A 16,761-nucleotide genomic window follows, 5' to 3' on the forward strand; every position below is an offset into this window, starting at 1 on the left:
TGTTCCTAAGTTTTCACTGAAGATCTAACCATAATGATTTGGAGAGAATCTTAAACCAGCAGTGTCATTATGCACACGTACTCTTGTGAAGAGCCAACACCTACTTTTCTAGGCTACTTTTATGTATCAACTCTGCCAACTTCTACTCTCTTTGCTGTCACTAAATGCTTTCCTCCGCCTTGAACATTTGCATTGTTAATACCTTCTGATGGATTGCAAATAAATTCAACATGGGCCACATCATCAGGACTGGAAAAAAAGTGAAAACCCAGATCTCTGCCCTCCCTCCCACGTTACATTATAATGGGTAGAAAAGATGAACACTCAGAACCACTGTGTTGAAACTGAAGAAGACATAAATAAATGGAAAAATAGTCTGTGCTCCTGGGTTGCAAGAATTAATATTGTTAAAATGTCTGTACTATCCAACACGATCTATAGATTCACTGCAATCCCTATCAAAATTCCAATGGTATTTTTCATAGGACTAGAGCAAATAATTCTAAAATTTGTATGGAACCACAAAGGACCTAAATAACCAAAGCAGTCTTGAAAAAGGAAAAAAAAAAAATAATAATAAGTAAAAGCCAGAGGTATCATAGTGCCTGATTTCAAACTATAATACAAAATACAAAATAATACAAAATAATACAAAAGATATACTAATCAAAAATAGAGTACTGACATCAAAGCAATCACATAGATCCATGAAACAGAATGGAAAGCCCAGAAATAAACCCATGTATATATTGTTCATTAATTTACAAAAGAAGAAAGAAGAATATATAATGGGGAAAAGATAGTCTCTCCAGTAAACAATGTCAGAAACACTGGACAACCATATGCAAAAGAATGAAAATGGACCACTTTCCTATACCATAGACAAAATCTAATTCAAAGTGAATTAAAGATTTGAATGTAAGACCTGAAACCACAAAACTGCTAGAAGAAAATGTAAGTGGTAAGCTCCTCAACATCAGTCTTAGTGATTTTTTTTTTTTTTTGCATCTGTCTCCTCAGATAAGGGTGACCCAAGCAAAAATTAACAAATGGGACTACATCAAACTAAAAAGTGTCTGCAAAGCAAAGAAAACCACTAACAACATGAAAAAGGCAATGTACTGAATGGGAAAAATATTTACACATCATATATCCAATAAGAGGTTAATATCTAAGCTATATAAAGAACACATATAACTCGGTAACACAAAACCAAACAATCTGATTAAACATGGGCAGATGATCTGAATAGATACTTTTCAAAAAAGACACCCAGTCGGCCAATAGGCACATGAAAAGATGCTCAGCATCACTCATCATCAGGGACATGTAAATCAAAACCACAAGGAGATATTATCTCCCATTATCAAAAGACAAGAAACAACAAGTCTTGGCAAAGACGTGGATAAAAGGGAACCCCACACACAGTGGAAGGGCAGCTTGGTGCAGCCACTGCAGAAAACAGTATGGAGTTGCCTCAAAAAATTTAAAATCGAGCTACCATATGATCCCCCAATTCTACTTCTTGGTATTTGTCCAAAGAAAATGAAAACACTAATTTGAAAAGCTATCTGCACCGTTTTCATTGCAGGATTGTCTATAATAGATATGAATATGAAGATATGGAAACGACCTAACAGCTATGGATAAATGGGCAGATAAAGACGGGGTGTATGCATACAACGGAATACTACTCAGCCACAGAAAAGAACGAGATCGTGCCATTTGTGGACCTGGAGGACATGACGCTAAGTGAAATAAGTCAGTCAGAGAAAGGCAAATATCGTAGGATTTGACTTTTATAAGCGGACTTTAAGAAACAAAACAGACAAAACCAAATGGAACCAAGATGCACAGGTACAGAGAACAGAGTGGTGGTTGCCAGAGGGAATGAGGGTTGGGGGTGGGGCATGACATAGGTGAAGGGGATTAAGAGGTACAAACTTCTAGTTATAAAATAAATAAGTTATGAGGATGTAATGTACAGCACAAGAATTACAGTCAGGAATATTGTATTAACTTTGTATGATGACAGATGGTAAATGGGCTTATTGTGATCACTTCGCAATGTCTATAAATGTCAAATCACCACATTGTACACATGAAACTAACAGGATTTTGTATGTCAGTTATGCTTCAGTAAAAACAAACAAAAAGAGAAGTGGAAAGAAATCTCCATGTTTCTACCTTCTTTTGTCATGGAGGTGGAGGGAGAAGAGAATGAGGTAGGACAGGGAAGAAGGGAACTCGATGACAACAACAATAATAAAGAGGTCTGAACATGCATAGCCGGAGTGAGATTGGGGGATTAAGTACAGCGATTAGATGTGCTATTTAAGGAATAGCTCCAACACAAGCAGAAAACTATTTAACAGGTTTGCTTCTAAATTATCATAGATCTTAAATGGTTTTAAGAAAGATTTCATTCACCCATTATGATAAAAGCCCTTAGAGGGAAAAAACAAATAGAGACATTCAAATAAAAGTACTCAAATGCCACGTAAAAGAAAAAGTACATTAAATTGTGCCAAATCCCACAGTGTAAGTTCTTTATGAAATCCACCCACATAACAAGCCTTCATTAAAAACAATTCCTGCCAAGTCCTACACTCCCGCATTGAACACATATTTCCCCCAGTATTCAAAAAACTCTGCATGACCTCATAAAAAGTGTCAGTAAATAATCGTTATTTAAACTGGAGGGAAAGTATTGAGTGAGGACATCTGCGAATAAGAAGGTAGTAAAAGCCACGACAGTTCACCTCTTCTCAACAGCCGTCTCCCTTGGTTCAAGACCTTTCTTCTCTTCTCCAGGGTCCTAAGCAGTTAGTTATGGCTGGTCCAGGGAGTTCCCATGGAGATTCCTATTTTCACGGCTAAAGGAAGAGAGTGGCAGAGACATGAACTGCTCCCTTTCCACACCAAACAGTCTTGTTTCTCCAAGGGGTCCAAAGAAAGCCAGACTTCTCAGAAAACCACATCCAAATCCACAGCAGTGTCCTAGAGGGCGGGGTGGCCCTGGACAAAAGCCTACTCAGATTCCATTCTATCTGAGTCTCAGTCTCTAGCTAAGTCTCTAGACAGAGAAAATGGTGGACAGGCCCTCCAGACTACTCAGGCCTGGTCACGAGGTTTCTTTCCTCCCCCCTGCGGATTTGAGAGAAGGCTTGCTTCCCAAGTGTAAAAAGGTTATTCTTCTAACTTAGACGTGGTGCTTCCAGTACCAAGAGCGACCTCTTCTCGAAGCCACGGCAATGGGGCAGAACAGCTTTCAGTGCGTTCCACATCACCAAGCGTGTGAAAAGCATCCTTCTTTTCCTCCACCTGCCCTGACACTGTGTACACTATCACACACTAAACAAAGAGTCCCTGTAGACTGGTAAACACAAGAGCTGGGGGGTCGGAGATCAACATTCTAATCCTTGTTCAGCTACGGCTTCTGGACAATGCTGAATGCTCTCGACAATGCTATGCTTAAGGTTTTGGCTCTTTAGAAGTTTTAAACATTAGGGCTGGGATACTCACTTCTCAGCTTTTTAATACAGTGTGTGGACGAAGGTGCTTGAAAAGAATTTTAGCTCTCTAGACGATGATAGGAAAAAACAAACTCATGATACGCTGAGTGTTTTATCCACTTTTTTCTACTAAATACGTATGTCCTCAGTGTTCCAAGAGATGATTTAATGGAGCATTTCTTACAGTTCAAAGATGCTATTTTGCAGTAGGGAATTAACTTCTAATTGTACAGCATTATATAGCATTATGGACTATTTAAAAACTTTCCTAAAAGGCTAAAACAGGCCATAAAGGATATCTGGGGCCAAATCTTATGAGGCTTTCAAAGGCTCTTTTTATAGATCATTTAGGAAGATTAAAGAAACCCCCTCTACCCATGAGAGTCCCCACTCAGTCATTGTAAGGTTCCATTAAACATGAAAGAGATCTTATTTTCTACTTTGCAACCACGGATTTCTGTCTCTTCACAAACTGTCTCATTGGCTATTTTACTTTTAACTTTTAAAACTTGCTTTCTTATTTATTACCTCATTTTATCTGTGAATGCTATTAGGAGCCACACATAGAAATGGAAATAACAGGTCCATAGTTCCTTTGAGAAGGGGGGGATAGTCAAGATCTCACCTCTCTTTCTTTCCCTCTTCCTCTCTCTCTCTCAAATGTCAAGACTACAAAATTAGATGACTAGCAGTTCGGGCCAAGAAGCAGAGGATGGAGTAGCCATAGCGGGGAGGGAGGAGCAGAGGGTTCACAACAAAGGCTCTGGGGAAGAGAAATAAATATTTCTTAAATAAATATAAGAATAATATTTTTTTAATGTTCAGGAAATAGGAAAGAAAAAAGACCTATATATTTGGGATTAATACAATCTCTCTACATATGGGATAAAAGGCAGATAACCTTTGTAGGTGTAACCAACATCTGGGGATTCTTTTGCCTAAATAAGGTTGGAAGAATCTCTTCTCCAAAATCAGTTATTTTGGGACCAAGTTGAACAGGTCAAAGCACATGGTATTAATGACTCTCTCTCTCTCTCTCTCTTTTAATGAAAGATTTTATTTTTATTTTTAAACTTTTTAAAGATTTTATTTTTAAGCAATTTCTACACCCATTGTGGGGCTCGAACTCACAACCCCGAGATCAAGAGTTGTATGCTCTATGGACCGAGCCAGCTAGACACTCCTGTGTAAATGTCTCTTAAATTCTATGTATATATCAGTGATCTTTCACAAAAGTGTTTCCATTTATAAACCCTACACACAATTCTAAACCTGACCTGTGGAGATGATGTATGAACATGATACAAGGATAAAATGCGTTACTTACAGGGGAAATCGATTAAGTTGAAGATGGCGGTCAAGGCCATTGGTTAGATGGGATTCAGTTAGGCAGTGAGCAGAAAATCAGAAATGTGCTCCTGCTTGGATGAAACGGGACTTACCAGTATCTCCATAAATGCCTAGATTTTTTTTTTCCCCTCAGAAATAATTCTTGCTGACAAGGAGCCGACTAACAAGTTCCACCCCTTAGGTGTGGTGAGAACCTGTATTAGCAGGTTTGCTACAGAGCAGCTCTCTTCCCATGTTAAAATTCTGCATTTGAAAAAACTGAGGATCGGAGAGAAGTCAACTACAGAACTCTAAAAATAAGAAACGGATGGAGGAAAATACATTTGAATGGCATGGAGACTTCGTATTTTAAAAGAATACTGATTTTCACAGTCTTCATCGGGTAGAGTTGTTGCATGTGGAAAAATAATTGGTTGTTCTTCATCAAGGGAAGAACTAGATAAAAGGAGTCTAAGTGTTCTGTGAAAACTGTGCTCTGGGGGAACAGGGGTGGCCCCATACTAAAAGTATGTGTGGAAAATCCTGTGACAACTAATCCCTCATCTGAAGAGTCTGGCATTTTCGAGGTGGAGATGGTAAAAAAGTCAAAGCATTCTGGTGAATTCTGGAACCCAGCGGCATTTACTTCGACCTACATGGGTGCTGGCAGGACGTTTGGGACTTGTGTCCCCTGAGTCCCCTGAGTACTCTTCCTTCTAACACCTTCACCTTTCCTCTCCCTAATGATGTGTCACCTCAGATTTTCAGTGGATTCATTGGAAATAATCCAGCTACACTCAAAACAGTATTGCTGGGATCCCCGGGTTAAATTTGTTTCCTAATGAAATCGCTTGCTGTAGTGCGCTGACTAACCTGCTTATTTCTGTGAAAGACGTCGGGTAAAACACAGCGTAGCTGAAGGGCGGCCCCTCTCAACCGGCCCGTTCGGAGGAGGCTGGTGATGAGGCTATGAACATCTGGTAGTAACAGGCACTAACTGCTTACTGTGGGCCACATCCTGTTCTAAGAGCTTTTCATGGATTTTTAAATTCTCACACGAATCCTATGAGGTGGCTATTTATTAGTCTCATTTTAGAGTTAATGAAACACAGGCACCAATTCATAGCCTCAAACTCTGGCCCCTGGGTCAAACCTAGCCCTCAAGTTTTACTGGAAAACGCGTACCCATTCATTGACGTAGTGTCTGTGGCTGCCTTAGAGCTCCAACAGCAGACCTGAGCAGTTATAAGGGAGACCTTAGGGCCCAGAAACCCTAACATTTACTTTTGCGCTCTTTCTAGAAAAAGTCCACCAACCCCCAGTGTGAAGTACGGTTAATTCACTGATCATGGGGGAAAAAAAAAAGCAAGAACATCTGGGCAGCTTGGAATAGAACTTCTACTCAAACTTTCTTAGCAAAAAATATCCTGTATTTATCGGTCCCCTTTTGTTCAGATCTTACCCGTTTCCTCTCATCAAAGTTTATCACCCAGCCGCAGAAAACAACAGGGCTCACGGAGTATGAATTCAGTAATTTAGTTTCTCTCTCAGAATGGTGAACTTTGGTAGGTGGAGAGATTTCCAGGAAAGAAAAGAGAAAGAAGAGCCCAAAGAGAGCTTTGACAGGCATGAATTTCGTGAGAGGCTGCGACATTTTTGGCAGTTTCACAGGTATTTCTTCGCAAGTACAAATGACATCATTGTTGAAATTAAAAAGAAAATTGGCCTTCTGTATTCTACATTTGGAATCACATATTGTTTTGGTTGAGCATCAATTGATTTTTCTATTTTTACCGGGAAGTTATGTCATAACTAACTATTTTTAGTAGACAGGGTCTGGTTCTGTCATTTATGGAACTCAACACACAATTATGCCTCAGAATCTTTTTTCTAAAGCTCTAAGAATGCATGTATTTGGTGCAGAATGTGCTCATCAGCAAATAGTCCACTCTACTCTGAAGCATTTTAGATTAAAAGTCTGACCCAGGAAGTGGGCACTAACAACTCAAAGAACTTGGTATAGTCCCAGGCGGCAACATGGGTCCAGCTTTATAATATGTAAGTCTGCCTTTGAAATATTCATATTTTTCATCATTCCTTGAGAATGCGTTAACATCTGAGGTGCGCTGGTAATTTTTACTTCATCCTTAAAAACCTATCGATAACTCAAAGTCAATTCATAACTCAATTTCCAGAGTACGTGTTCAGGCCCATCAGCCGAGCCTGATTCATATACTATACGCGAACTTGTGTATTATCAAAATGAACAGAAAGTAAATGCCAGAGGCAAGACAAAGCCCATGGTTTTTTCCCTAACTTTCCCCACCGTCCCCCAAACACCAGCCAACAGAGAAAAGGATGGAACAGTGGCTCCAAAGTTCATGTGAATCCCTTGGGGACCTTCTACCATCCCTCTGCCGGGGTCATACCCCAGGACCTCGAAGTCACAGTCTCCAGAGGTGCAGCACAGGTATCATCAGTACCTGTCTGGAAAGCTCCCAGACACCAGCAGACAATTGTGATTAAGATGAAGATAGCCGGAGGGACTCGTCTGGATGGATACACCTGACCTCAGCCAGTCAGGTCGCTTCAAGTCCCGCTCTAGCGTGGGGCTCTGGCGGGTGTGTGTGTGTGTGTGTGTGTGCGCGGGGGGAGTTATTAATACCGACTGGTGGTTGCATGGGCACCCCATTCTTGCTTCGAACACAAAATTAGTGCATTGTTGCAAATACGAAAAGGATTTTTAACACAATGAATATGGTCCTCGGGTTCCTCTTACGTGATGATCTGTTTCAACATTCACCCCATTTCTGCGGTTTAGGAGACAAAACATCCCAGACAGCTGGCTGTGTTCATTATTTTGCAAGCCTATTTCTCCTGCACGACAAGCTTTACACGAACCCAACAAAAAAGTCTGCCTTACCTCTACGATGCTTTTCAAGTCCTGCACGTAAGTCCTTTCGGTCTCTAGAATCTCCTGAACGACTCGATCCACATAGAGGAGCTTGGGGCTCGTGGCCGACGACGGGCCACCTGTCCTGCTTGCCCCGTGGGCTTCCATCCTCCGCGGGGCCCGGGGTGGAGTTGCTGTGCCCTCCTCCGCGCCCCGGGGCCCCGCGGGGAGGTCCCGTGGCAGCTCGCTGCTAGAAAACGGCCGGGCTGGAACCAGCTCCAGGTTTATGGCCCCGGCTTCCTTATCTTGGTGAAACAAGCCCAAGTGGCTGTTGGAGACTAAGGTCATTCTGCTGCCGAAGGAACCGTGGCTGTCCCGGGAAGAGGCAGAGGACGACGTGGAGCCGAAGCTGACCGGTCGGTCGCTGTCGGACAGCTCCATGGCCTTGGGTTCCTGGGCGCCGGCACGCCTGGAGGAGGTCTTGCGGTCAGGAGTTCCTGTTACAGCTGATGGCACTTCAGGACACAACAGGTGCACATCTGTAGTCATTAAAAAAAAAAAAAAAAAAAAGGACATCAACGACAAAAAGGACAAGGTAAGTAGTTTGAAATGACATCAGACCGGGCTTAGAGGAGCCGAAAACCTAGCCCAAATGTATACACAGTCCAAAGCCAAAAGGCAGTGAGTTCATGACACAAAGAAAGGCAAAGGCACCCACCACCGGTCAAGTTGCAAAGTCAGAGTTCCTCAAGCATCACCTGGGAGCACGAGAGAAATGCAAATTGCCCCAGACCTCCTGAACTTCACTCTGCATTTTCACAAGATGCCAGCGCCGTGTGGGTGCTGAGTGAACAAGAAGCCGCATAGCCGCGGCCTCAAAGCGGGATCAGCTGGAAAGACGGCGGCCTGCGGGTCGGTCCAGATCCACCCAATCAAAGGCTCAGCCATCAGGGCGCGAGGGCTCTGTAGCTTTAACAAGCACAAGGGAGTTTTCTGTGCTTAAAACACATCCTTCGTGATTCCCATGGAACCTCCCGAGCACTGATGGACATTAGAAGTATTCCACTCTCATTTCGCAGAATTGGAAGCCACCCTCCTGAATCCTCTACTACTTACTGGACGCTGACAAGTTCACGTTTTACTTGACTACAACGGGAAGGAGAAAGTGTTGTAGGGACAATAACTTTCTGATACTGGGCAACACAAGCCAAACTATTAAGACCCATACCTTCTTTCAAATTTTCCCTCTCAACACAACATTACTCTCAGTCTCTACTTGCAAGTCGACATCCCACTTGTGGTGCATATGAATTTATACTATTACAGAGGACACCTGATGACCTACAACAGTCCCCACACGAAGTTAGTCAACGTAGCAGTGTGACTATACAATTAAATAATGTAGAAACTCAGTTATGAGAAAAACGACATATTCTTAAAGAGATAAGGCCGTTAGCGTTTAGAAGTGGGCATAAGAAGAGACTAAGGGCAAAGTCAAAAGGTCATTTCATGTATGTAGCAGTTAAATCTGGAAGCCCTGAGTGAAATTGAAACTCACAGAAGCCATTTTGGCAAAACACACAAAGTTCTGGTCTTCATTTGCGAGGCAGGACCAAGGTTGTTTTTCCCTAATGAGATCCCACGTTTATGGAACAATATACCTTGCAATGAAGGGTGTGATGAATGAAGACAATGGCTTTGTCTTAGCTGGTTATCTTACCACCAGGGTCCAAGTTTATGGGTTTTCTTAGAAAAATACAAGAGTGCAACTTACGTTTGGGAGTTTATAACAAAACACACAATAAGAAGAATCTAGATGAATGATCATTTTTCAAAAGGAACATGAATTTGGTTTGGCTCTATAACAGAGATTGTCAAGCAGCTGGTAGAGATGTTTCTAGAATCTAAAGAATCTGTATATCGGGTCTGTATTGTTCCACATCCTGACTTTCTCTAGATAGTTTGTATTCATGGCCAATATTAGTGCCAATTTATAATGCAAATATGACAATTATAAATATAAAATAAAAGAACTAAATTGGGTCAGTAAGCAGGAATGGTAAGAAATGCGTAGGAAATGAGTAATTTATCAGCATAACCACTACCACATGGTATAAACTTGCCGCAAATTTTTAAAGCTTTTGCAATATTCTTTCTGCTCGCCCTATAACAACTTTATGGCCTATTAAATATGGATTGGTTATAGTAGTTAAAATGCACTTGCCCTAAAAAGCCTGATCTAACTTGACGATGGCAAAAATCCAAGGACCAGCCAGACATGTAGGTGTGCTTACAGCAGAAGACACTTGCCCACACTTGGGACTGGTGTTAAAAAAGTCCTAGGCAGTTGAAAGTAGAAGCAGACCCAGCAAGGTTTTTTCCTCCCCTCATGATGGCATCCATCATAACCATAACTATGAGGTTGATCTTACTTTCAGAAATGGGTACTAGGGGTGCCTGGGTGGCTCAGTGGGTTAAAGCCTCTGCCTTCAGCTCAGGTCATAATCCCAGGGTCCTGGGATCGAGTCCTGAGTCGGGCTCTCTGCTCGGCGGGGAGGCTGCTTCCTCCTCTCTCTCTGCCTGCCTCTCTGCCTACTTGTGATCTCTGTCAAATAAATAAATAAAATCTTAAAAAAAAAAAAAAGAAATGGGCACTACATTGAGAATTATATGATTATTCTTAAGCTCTCCAAGGTCCAATGAGGCAATGACTTAGTACGGAAAATAAACTGCATACACTATCCATGAAAGCCAGGGTGTCTGGAAAGGTTCAGATCAAGCTACTTCCCATCCATCTGGACACACCTTCTCTCCAGTACGGAAAATTGAATTTCACAGTTATACAGCTCTTGGCACATATCCATTGTCATGATTGGTGCAAATGAACACAATAGAAACTCGTTTCTTTACTTTTATGCCAAGTTAGCCACCCAATACTAGGACTGAGGGATTAAAGGGGAACAAAAGTGGCCAGGTGTTCCAGAGGAGTCCATGCTGGGCCGCGAGGGATGATAGTGCTTTTTACACTTTCAAAGATAGGAAGAAGTAGGATATGAACTCGGATCAATAGGGGTCCCTTCACGGATAAATCTTTTTTTTTTTTTTCAAATATTTTATTTATTTATTTGACAGACAGAGATCACAAGTAGGCAGAGAGGCAGGCAGAGAGAGAGAGAAGTAGGCTCCCTGCTGAGCAGAGAGCCCGATGCCAAGCCCAGGACCCTGGGATCATGACCTAAGCCAAAGGCAGAGGCTTAACCCACTGAGCCACCCAGGCGCCCCCATGCATAAATCTTAAATGGCAGCATGAATTTGGGCCCTGTTCCAGGTAAGGCTTCCTATATTCTAATACCGGGCCATGTATTCTAGACCACTGGGTCAGCCTCTTCTTCAGACTGCCAACCAGGCTCTTTTAAAATAGATTATTTTTTTGGCATCTGTAATATTTAACCAAGCTAACTGCCCCAAATTAAGCACCTTCCAAAATTACCAAGGACAGAAGTGAAACATTTAATGCTCGGTCACATAATAGTATCTTAATATGAGACTACATTTGCTAATGGATCACATTTTTAATGTTGATTCATTGCTTAGAAGATAATTATAGTTTTCTCGCACGAGGAAATGGACCTCATAAAAACTGCCTAGTCTTGTTCTCACCTCCCTTGAAATAATTTAAAATTTCCACCCTGTCTGGCTTATTCTTCTGAATATGGCACACCGGTTACTGATCTTTCTTTCCAGAGCACCCCTGGTCAACGCAGGAGCCAGTGGCCGCATGTGACCATCGAGCACTTGAAATGCCGCCAGTCCAAATTGAGATGTGTCATAAGCATAAAACATATACCAGATTTCAAAGACTTTGTACGAAACAAAAAAAGTACAAAACACCTCCTTAATAATTTTTACATTAGTTACACAGTAAAATAATCGGTGGGCATAATGGGTTGGATAAAATATCTTCTTAAAATTATTTTCACTGGTTTCACTTTGCTTTTTTTAATGTTGCTACTGGAAAATTACAAATTTTATATGTGGCCTGCACTGCAGTTTAGTTGTACAAGGAAGCCCTCTAGATCAATATATTGTTCTGTAAGATCTAAATCTACTTCCTTATCATGCAAATAACAGCAAATGGAGAGGTGCACACAATTTCCAGGTTGTCTTTTCTTCCCCTCCTCTCATTAATACACCGTATTGTTGAGTAATAAAAACAGAGCTGCAAGGCAGTTGCTGTACTAGATACTGGGGTAGTCATTCCCCTGGTAAATGGAAACACCCAGATGGAAGCTGCAGAGCAAAAAAGCCCCTTTCTCTACCTGAGTGAAGGATGCTGACAGGTTGTATTAACATTTGGCTAACGTGATGCTTTGTTTTTCTTCTTATAACCTCTCTTCCTTCTTACCAAAGCCCAAACCCTGGGCGATCTCTCAGCACCCTCTGAGAACTTGCCCACCATTACTGATGGCCCCGTCAGTGGGTCTTCTGACCATGAAGATTCTAATATAAACAGGTTCAGCTGACTGGAAGGCCTTGCTTGATCCATTTGATCCTTGGTAAACCCAGAGGTGGTGGTGCCGGAAGCCCACATCGAGGGTCTTCATGGACTTCAAGGTCTTGGAGTCTTCATGGTTCTTGGAGCCAGTTAAGTACTGTCAGTCTCAAAGCCATTAGCAGACAGTATTCTTTCTTGTGTCATCCTCAGGAAAAAGAAAACAATGCCTACAGAGCTCCACATAGGTATGCCTTCCCACATTTTACTTCGTGACAGATCTCTCTCTAATTGTCTCTAGGTGAGAGAGCTTTAATTCTTTGGCTCTTCTTTGTTTGCTCTTCAAACTTCCATCATTTTAATTGCTCTCCTTTGGCATGTCACTGTCAGAATCGAAAGCAGGACTTCTTGGCTCTAACTTGTCCAGGATGATTTAGAGCGGAGGCGGAACTCTCCATGGCAAGTAAAGCCCAGGCTTCCGGTGACCATGTTTACATGTTGAAGGGGGGACAGAGGGGTCCCCAGCCGACCACTCCCTGTCGCAACCCCCAAGGGGGGTTTCACAAGGCAAAGCAGAACACTATGCACAGTGGGGGCTGATCAGGATTTCCAAGTTCTGCTCATTGCTATTCTAGACTTCAAATACCTACTCTGAGTTCCTTGGCTGGGCAGTCATGGAAATCAAGAGAACGTGTTGTGCTCAAGACCAATGAATATCTAAAATTATGTAGTTCCTTATTATACTGCCTGTGAATTTCTCAAGAAGGGGAAACCGACAGAAACACTAATGTATAAGCAAAAAGTTCTTCTCTCATTTAATCCAGAGCCAGTCTTAGGTAAAGCCTCAGAGGTATAGACAAATAAAGCAAATGAAAAAAAAAAAAAAAACTTTTTAGAGTTGAAGAAATACCCATTTCTATATGTCAAAGACAATACTTGCTATTTGAGGAGAGTCCTCCTCTGCTCTATACCTCAGAGATAATGGAGAGCTCAGTAAATAAAAGCCCCCAGAAAGCAACATGTATTTCTATCTCTTGGTTTTCTAAAATACCAACATGTTTCTTGCATTAATGGCAAGGCCAGGGCTGCAATTCCACCTGTTCCTTAATGCTCAGAGTATTTACTCCTGGTAACATGATTTGTGTACTTATCTGTAATTCTTTGGTAATAAAGAAGTTAAAAAAAAAATCATACTACCATGTTAGTGTCTTAGTTTTTTTTTTTTTTATTAAAGATTTTATTTATTTATTTGACAGAGAGAAATCACAAGTAGACGGAGAGGCAGGTAGAGAGAGAGGAAGGGAAGCAGGCTCCCTGCTGAGCAGAGAGCCCGATGCGGGACTCGATCCCAGGACCCTGAGATCATGACCTGAGCCGAAGGTAGCGGCTTAACCCACTGAGCTACCCAGGCGCCCAGTGTCTTAGTTTTGACAGAAGAACTACGGCGATGCAAGATGCTAACATTAGGGGAAGCAGGACGATCTCAGAAACCTTTCTGTAAATTCAAAAATTTCCCAAAGTAAATAGTTTAAAAAACCATGTTCCCATAGAAGAGTCAGTTAAGTCAGTACTTGTACAAGAAGATCCAGAACGGGGAAAAGATGTTTTGCAAAAGCACTCGTGTTCAAATAAGAGGCGAGATGTTGAATGAGAAAACAAAAACAGATTCTTTCAAGCTCTCTAAGGTCTTTTACCAAACATTCAGGGAATTTACGAATGGATTCCCAGGCTGCTAGATGGAAACTAAGGGATACAGTGGCTACTGTAGTTGATAGTTAATGCGGCTGATTTGCAAAGTGCCTCCGCTAAGTGGTGACTCTAGAATTTCTCCATTCCAGGGCACAGGAATGCCAGTTGGGTTAAAAGGGAATTCCCTTAAGGCTTCTGATGCAAATGCAGCTATTTTTACCTTTATGGTGGGCTTCAACGAGTAGAGTTTCAGCTGAGTACGCTTCCCGGCCTTCCCACCATATACAACAGCATGGCGGTCAAGTTCTCCTCGCCAGTAGAAGAGGTCAGTGCCCCTCTGGCAGTCTGTCTCTCAAGCATTCATCATCATTCCTCCACATTCCTTCCCTTTCCATGGGAACCCAGTTGGGGCAAGGACCTTGCCTGAACCATGAACATGGCACAATACGGCAGAGCTGACATGCTGGAGAAACCAGGTGGTAGGACCACACTGACAGGGAGAGAGATGTTCGAGCAGCCCTAACTGTTCCGGGGGACTTCTGTTTGAGTGTGTCCGGCCGAGGTCCTAGCTGTGTGGCTGAGAAGCCTCCGAGGTGACCTCAGCACTGTCATGTCGGCCTGCATTTCACGAGTCCTGGATTCAGAACCCAGAGCAGAGCCTTTTCTGAACTCCTGACTCACAAAACCTGGAGAGATTATGAATGATTGTCGTTGCTCCAAACCACTAGGCTTGGGAATGAATTGTTGCAGGGCAAGAGATAACTTGAACTACCTCTCTCTCTCTCTCTCTTTTTTTTTTTTTTTAAGATTTTATTTATTTATTTGACAGACGGAGATCACAAGTAGGCAGAGAGGCAGGCAGAGAGAAAGGAGGAAGCAGGCTCCCCACGGAGCAGAGAGCCCGATGCCCGATGCGGGTCTCGATCCCAGGACCCCGGGATCATGACCTGAGCAGAAGGCAGAGGTTTTAACCCACTGATGCACCCAGGAGTCCCCTGAACTCACTCTATTATGACAGATTAGCTTGGCCATAATATGCCGTAGCTTTAACTTGGCATCAAAATTATTCTAAAAAAAAAAAAAAAACCAAACAAACAAACAAACCCCAAATCAAAACAAAAATAAAGCCTCAAAGTTAATTCACATGTGTCATTACTTCTTAAAATTCTTAAAATTTTATAGGGAGAAAAAGAAACAGAGAGGGCTCAAAGTTGGACTGTGAATCAGAGACTATGGTTTCTGATTTCTAGTCCACTATCCTTTGTGCTTGGATATAGCTGCCTAAAATAGTAGCGCAGAAAAGGCGCTTAGAGATCAGGAAATAAACTTAAACATAAGCTCCCCGCATAAAGCACAAGGTACCAACATGCCCAAAGCCAAAAAGGCTTACACAGTGTGTGTGTGTGTGTGTGTGTGTGTGTGAAAAAATGAATACGTACCCAACCATGTGTATAGAAAAAGCTCAGAGGACCAGCCAGAAATTAGTTTATGACATAACACTCTCTCTTTTCGTTGGAGGGTTTGCATTTGTGCCCTGGCTCTGTACCATCAAGGTTTGTACTACAGTCTTTGGGTTTCAGGTTTCCTCACGTGTAAGTTACGTGGCCAGGCTACATGATTTCCCAGGTCCCAGCCAACCTTCGGGGTGTGAATCCACCCCTAAAATAAACAGCAAGTCCTTTCCTAGCTGGAATCACAGCATACGCAGTCAAGGCAAAATAGCAATTTTCTTCTATATCCTACTAACGCCGGTTCTTGGATACTAACCTGTAATTCACTGACTGCCAAGGCTATTAAGAAAAATCTCTATTTTTAATGTGGATTAAAAAAATCTATGCTTCAGCGTCACTTTGAATAGCACCGGCCTGTTAGTGTGGAAATACTAGTTTCAGGGCAATGACTAAAAGAGGATAGCTATATTAAGGCTCTATCTGTATTGAACACACTCGGTTCCCCAAACATTTCTGCACAATTGAAAAGGAGGCATGAAGCTAAATAACGTTTTCTGGGGGGTGGGGGGTAGGAAGGAGGAAGAAGAAGAGGAGAAATTCAAGTCACTAACAATAGCACTCTGAATCAAGAAATCCATCCCCAGAGTACACGAAACATTTTCTTAGAGAAAAAGAAGAATTCCAAGTGTGAACAATAGAGATCTGAGTAAATACATCCATCCAGAAGGAACAATATAAAACTATTAAATGTCATGTCCTTTCAAATGCTGAAGGGTGTAGAAAGTGGTCAAAATATGCAGTTTGGTAAAATGCATGGCTTATATGTACAATGTGATTCCGATTTTGAATTTAAAATGCCGCATTAGAAAAAAGATTGAAAGGTATGATAAAATATTAGAACTGGTTTTACCCAGTAGGAGCACAGGTGATTTTTTCCCCTTTCATATTTATCTATAAATATCACTTTCTTCCACATGTGTATTGTTTTTATACTCTGAAAAATGTTATTTAAAAAAATCAAAGCCACAACCTCAGTTTGTAACAAAATTTAAATATTTTATATTAAAATAATTGATTTTTATGTTCAATGTGATTAATGGAAATGAATGCCATATATCTTCTTTCAGCTTTATAACTATCACCATTAAAACACTATTAAATTACTATAACTATTTAAACAATAAAAATAAAATCAGATTGCAGCATGCAACAGTGCTGAATACAGCTCATGCCTCCTTTACCCTGACTAGTCCTGACAAAAATATTTCTTACCGATAAACACTCAAAATGGAAATTACATTTACTTTGTCCACTTTGGTTCTCACTAGACTTAGACTTCATTTCACCACTACAGTTGCTAAGCCCCAAATTTGCAAACATTTATTCCAGCAA

General features: G+C 41.6%; 1 protein-coding gene across 5 annotated transcripts in view; it reads right to left on the minus strand.

The window, feature by feature from the left end:
- The window catches only part of PLEKHG1 (pleckstrin homology and RhoGEF domain containing G1), a 216,726-nt gene that overhangs the window by 79,456 nt on the left and 120,509 nt on the right, over positions 1-16,761 (minus strand). For all 5 annotated transcript variants that reach the window (XM_082730110.1, XM_082730109.1, XM_082730107.1 and 2 more), the window contains one exon: positions 7,768-8,276. In XM_082730110.1, coding sequence (XP_082586236.1) covers positions 7,768-8,178 — 411 coding nt within the window. In that variant the 5' untranslated portion in view covers positions 8,179-8,276. The remainder of the gene's footprint in view (positions 1-7,767; positions 8,277-16,761) is intronic.

Source organism: Mustela nivalis (genome assembly GCF_964662115.1).
Source record: "Mustela nivalis genome assembly, chromosome: 5".
Classification (NCBI taxonomy): Eukaryota; Metazoa; Chordata; class Mammalia; order Carnivora; family Mustelidae; genus Mustela; species Mustela nivalis.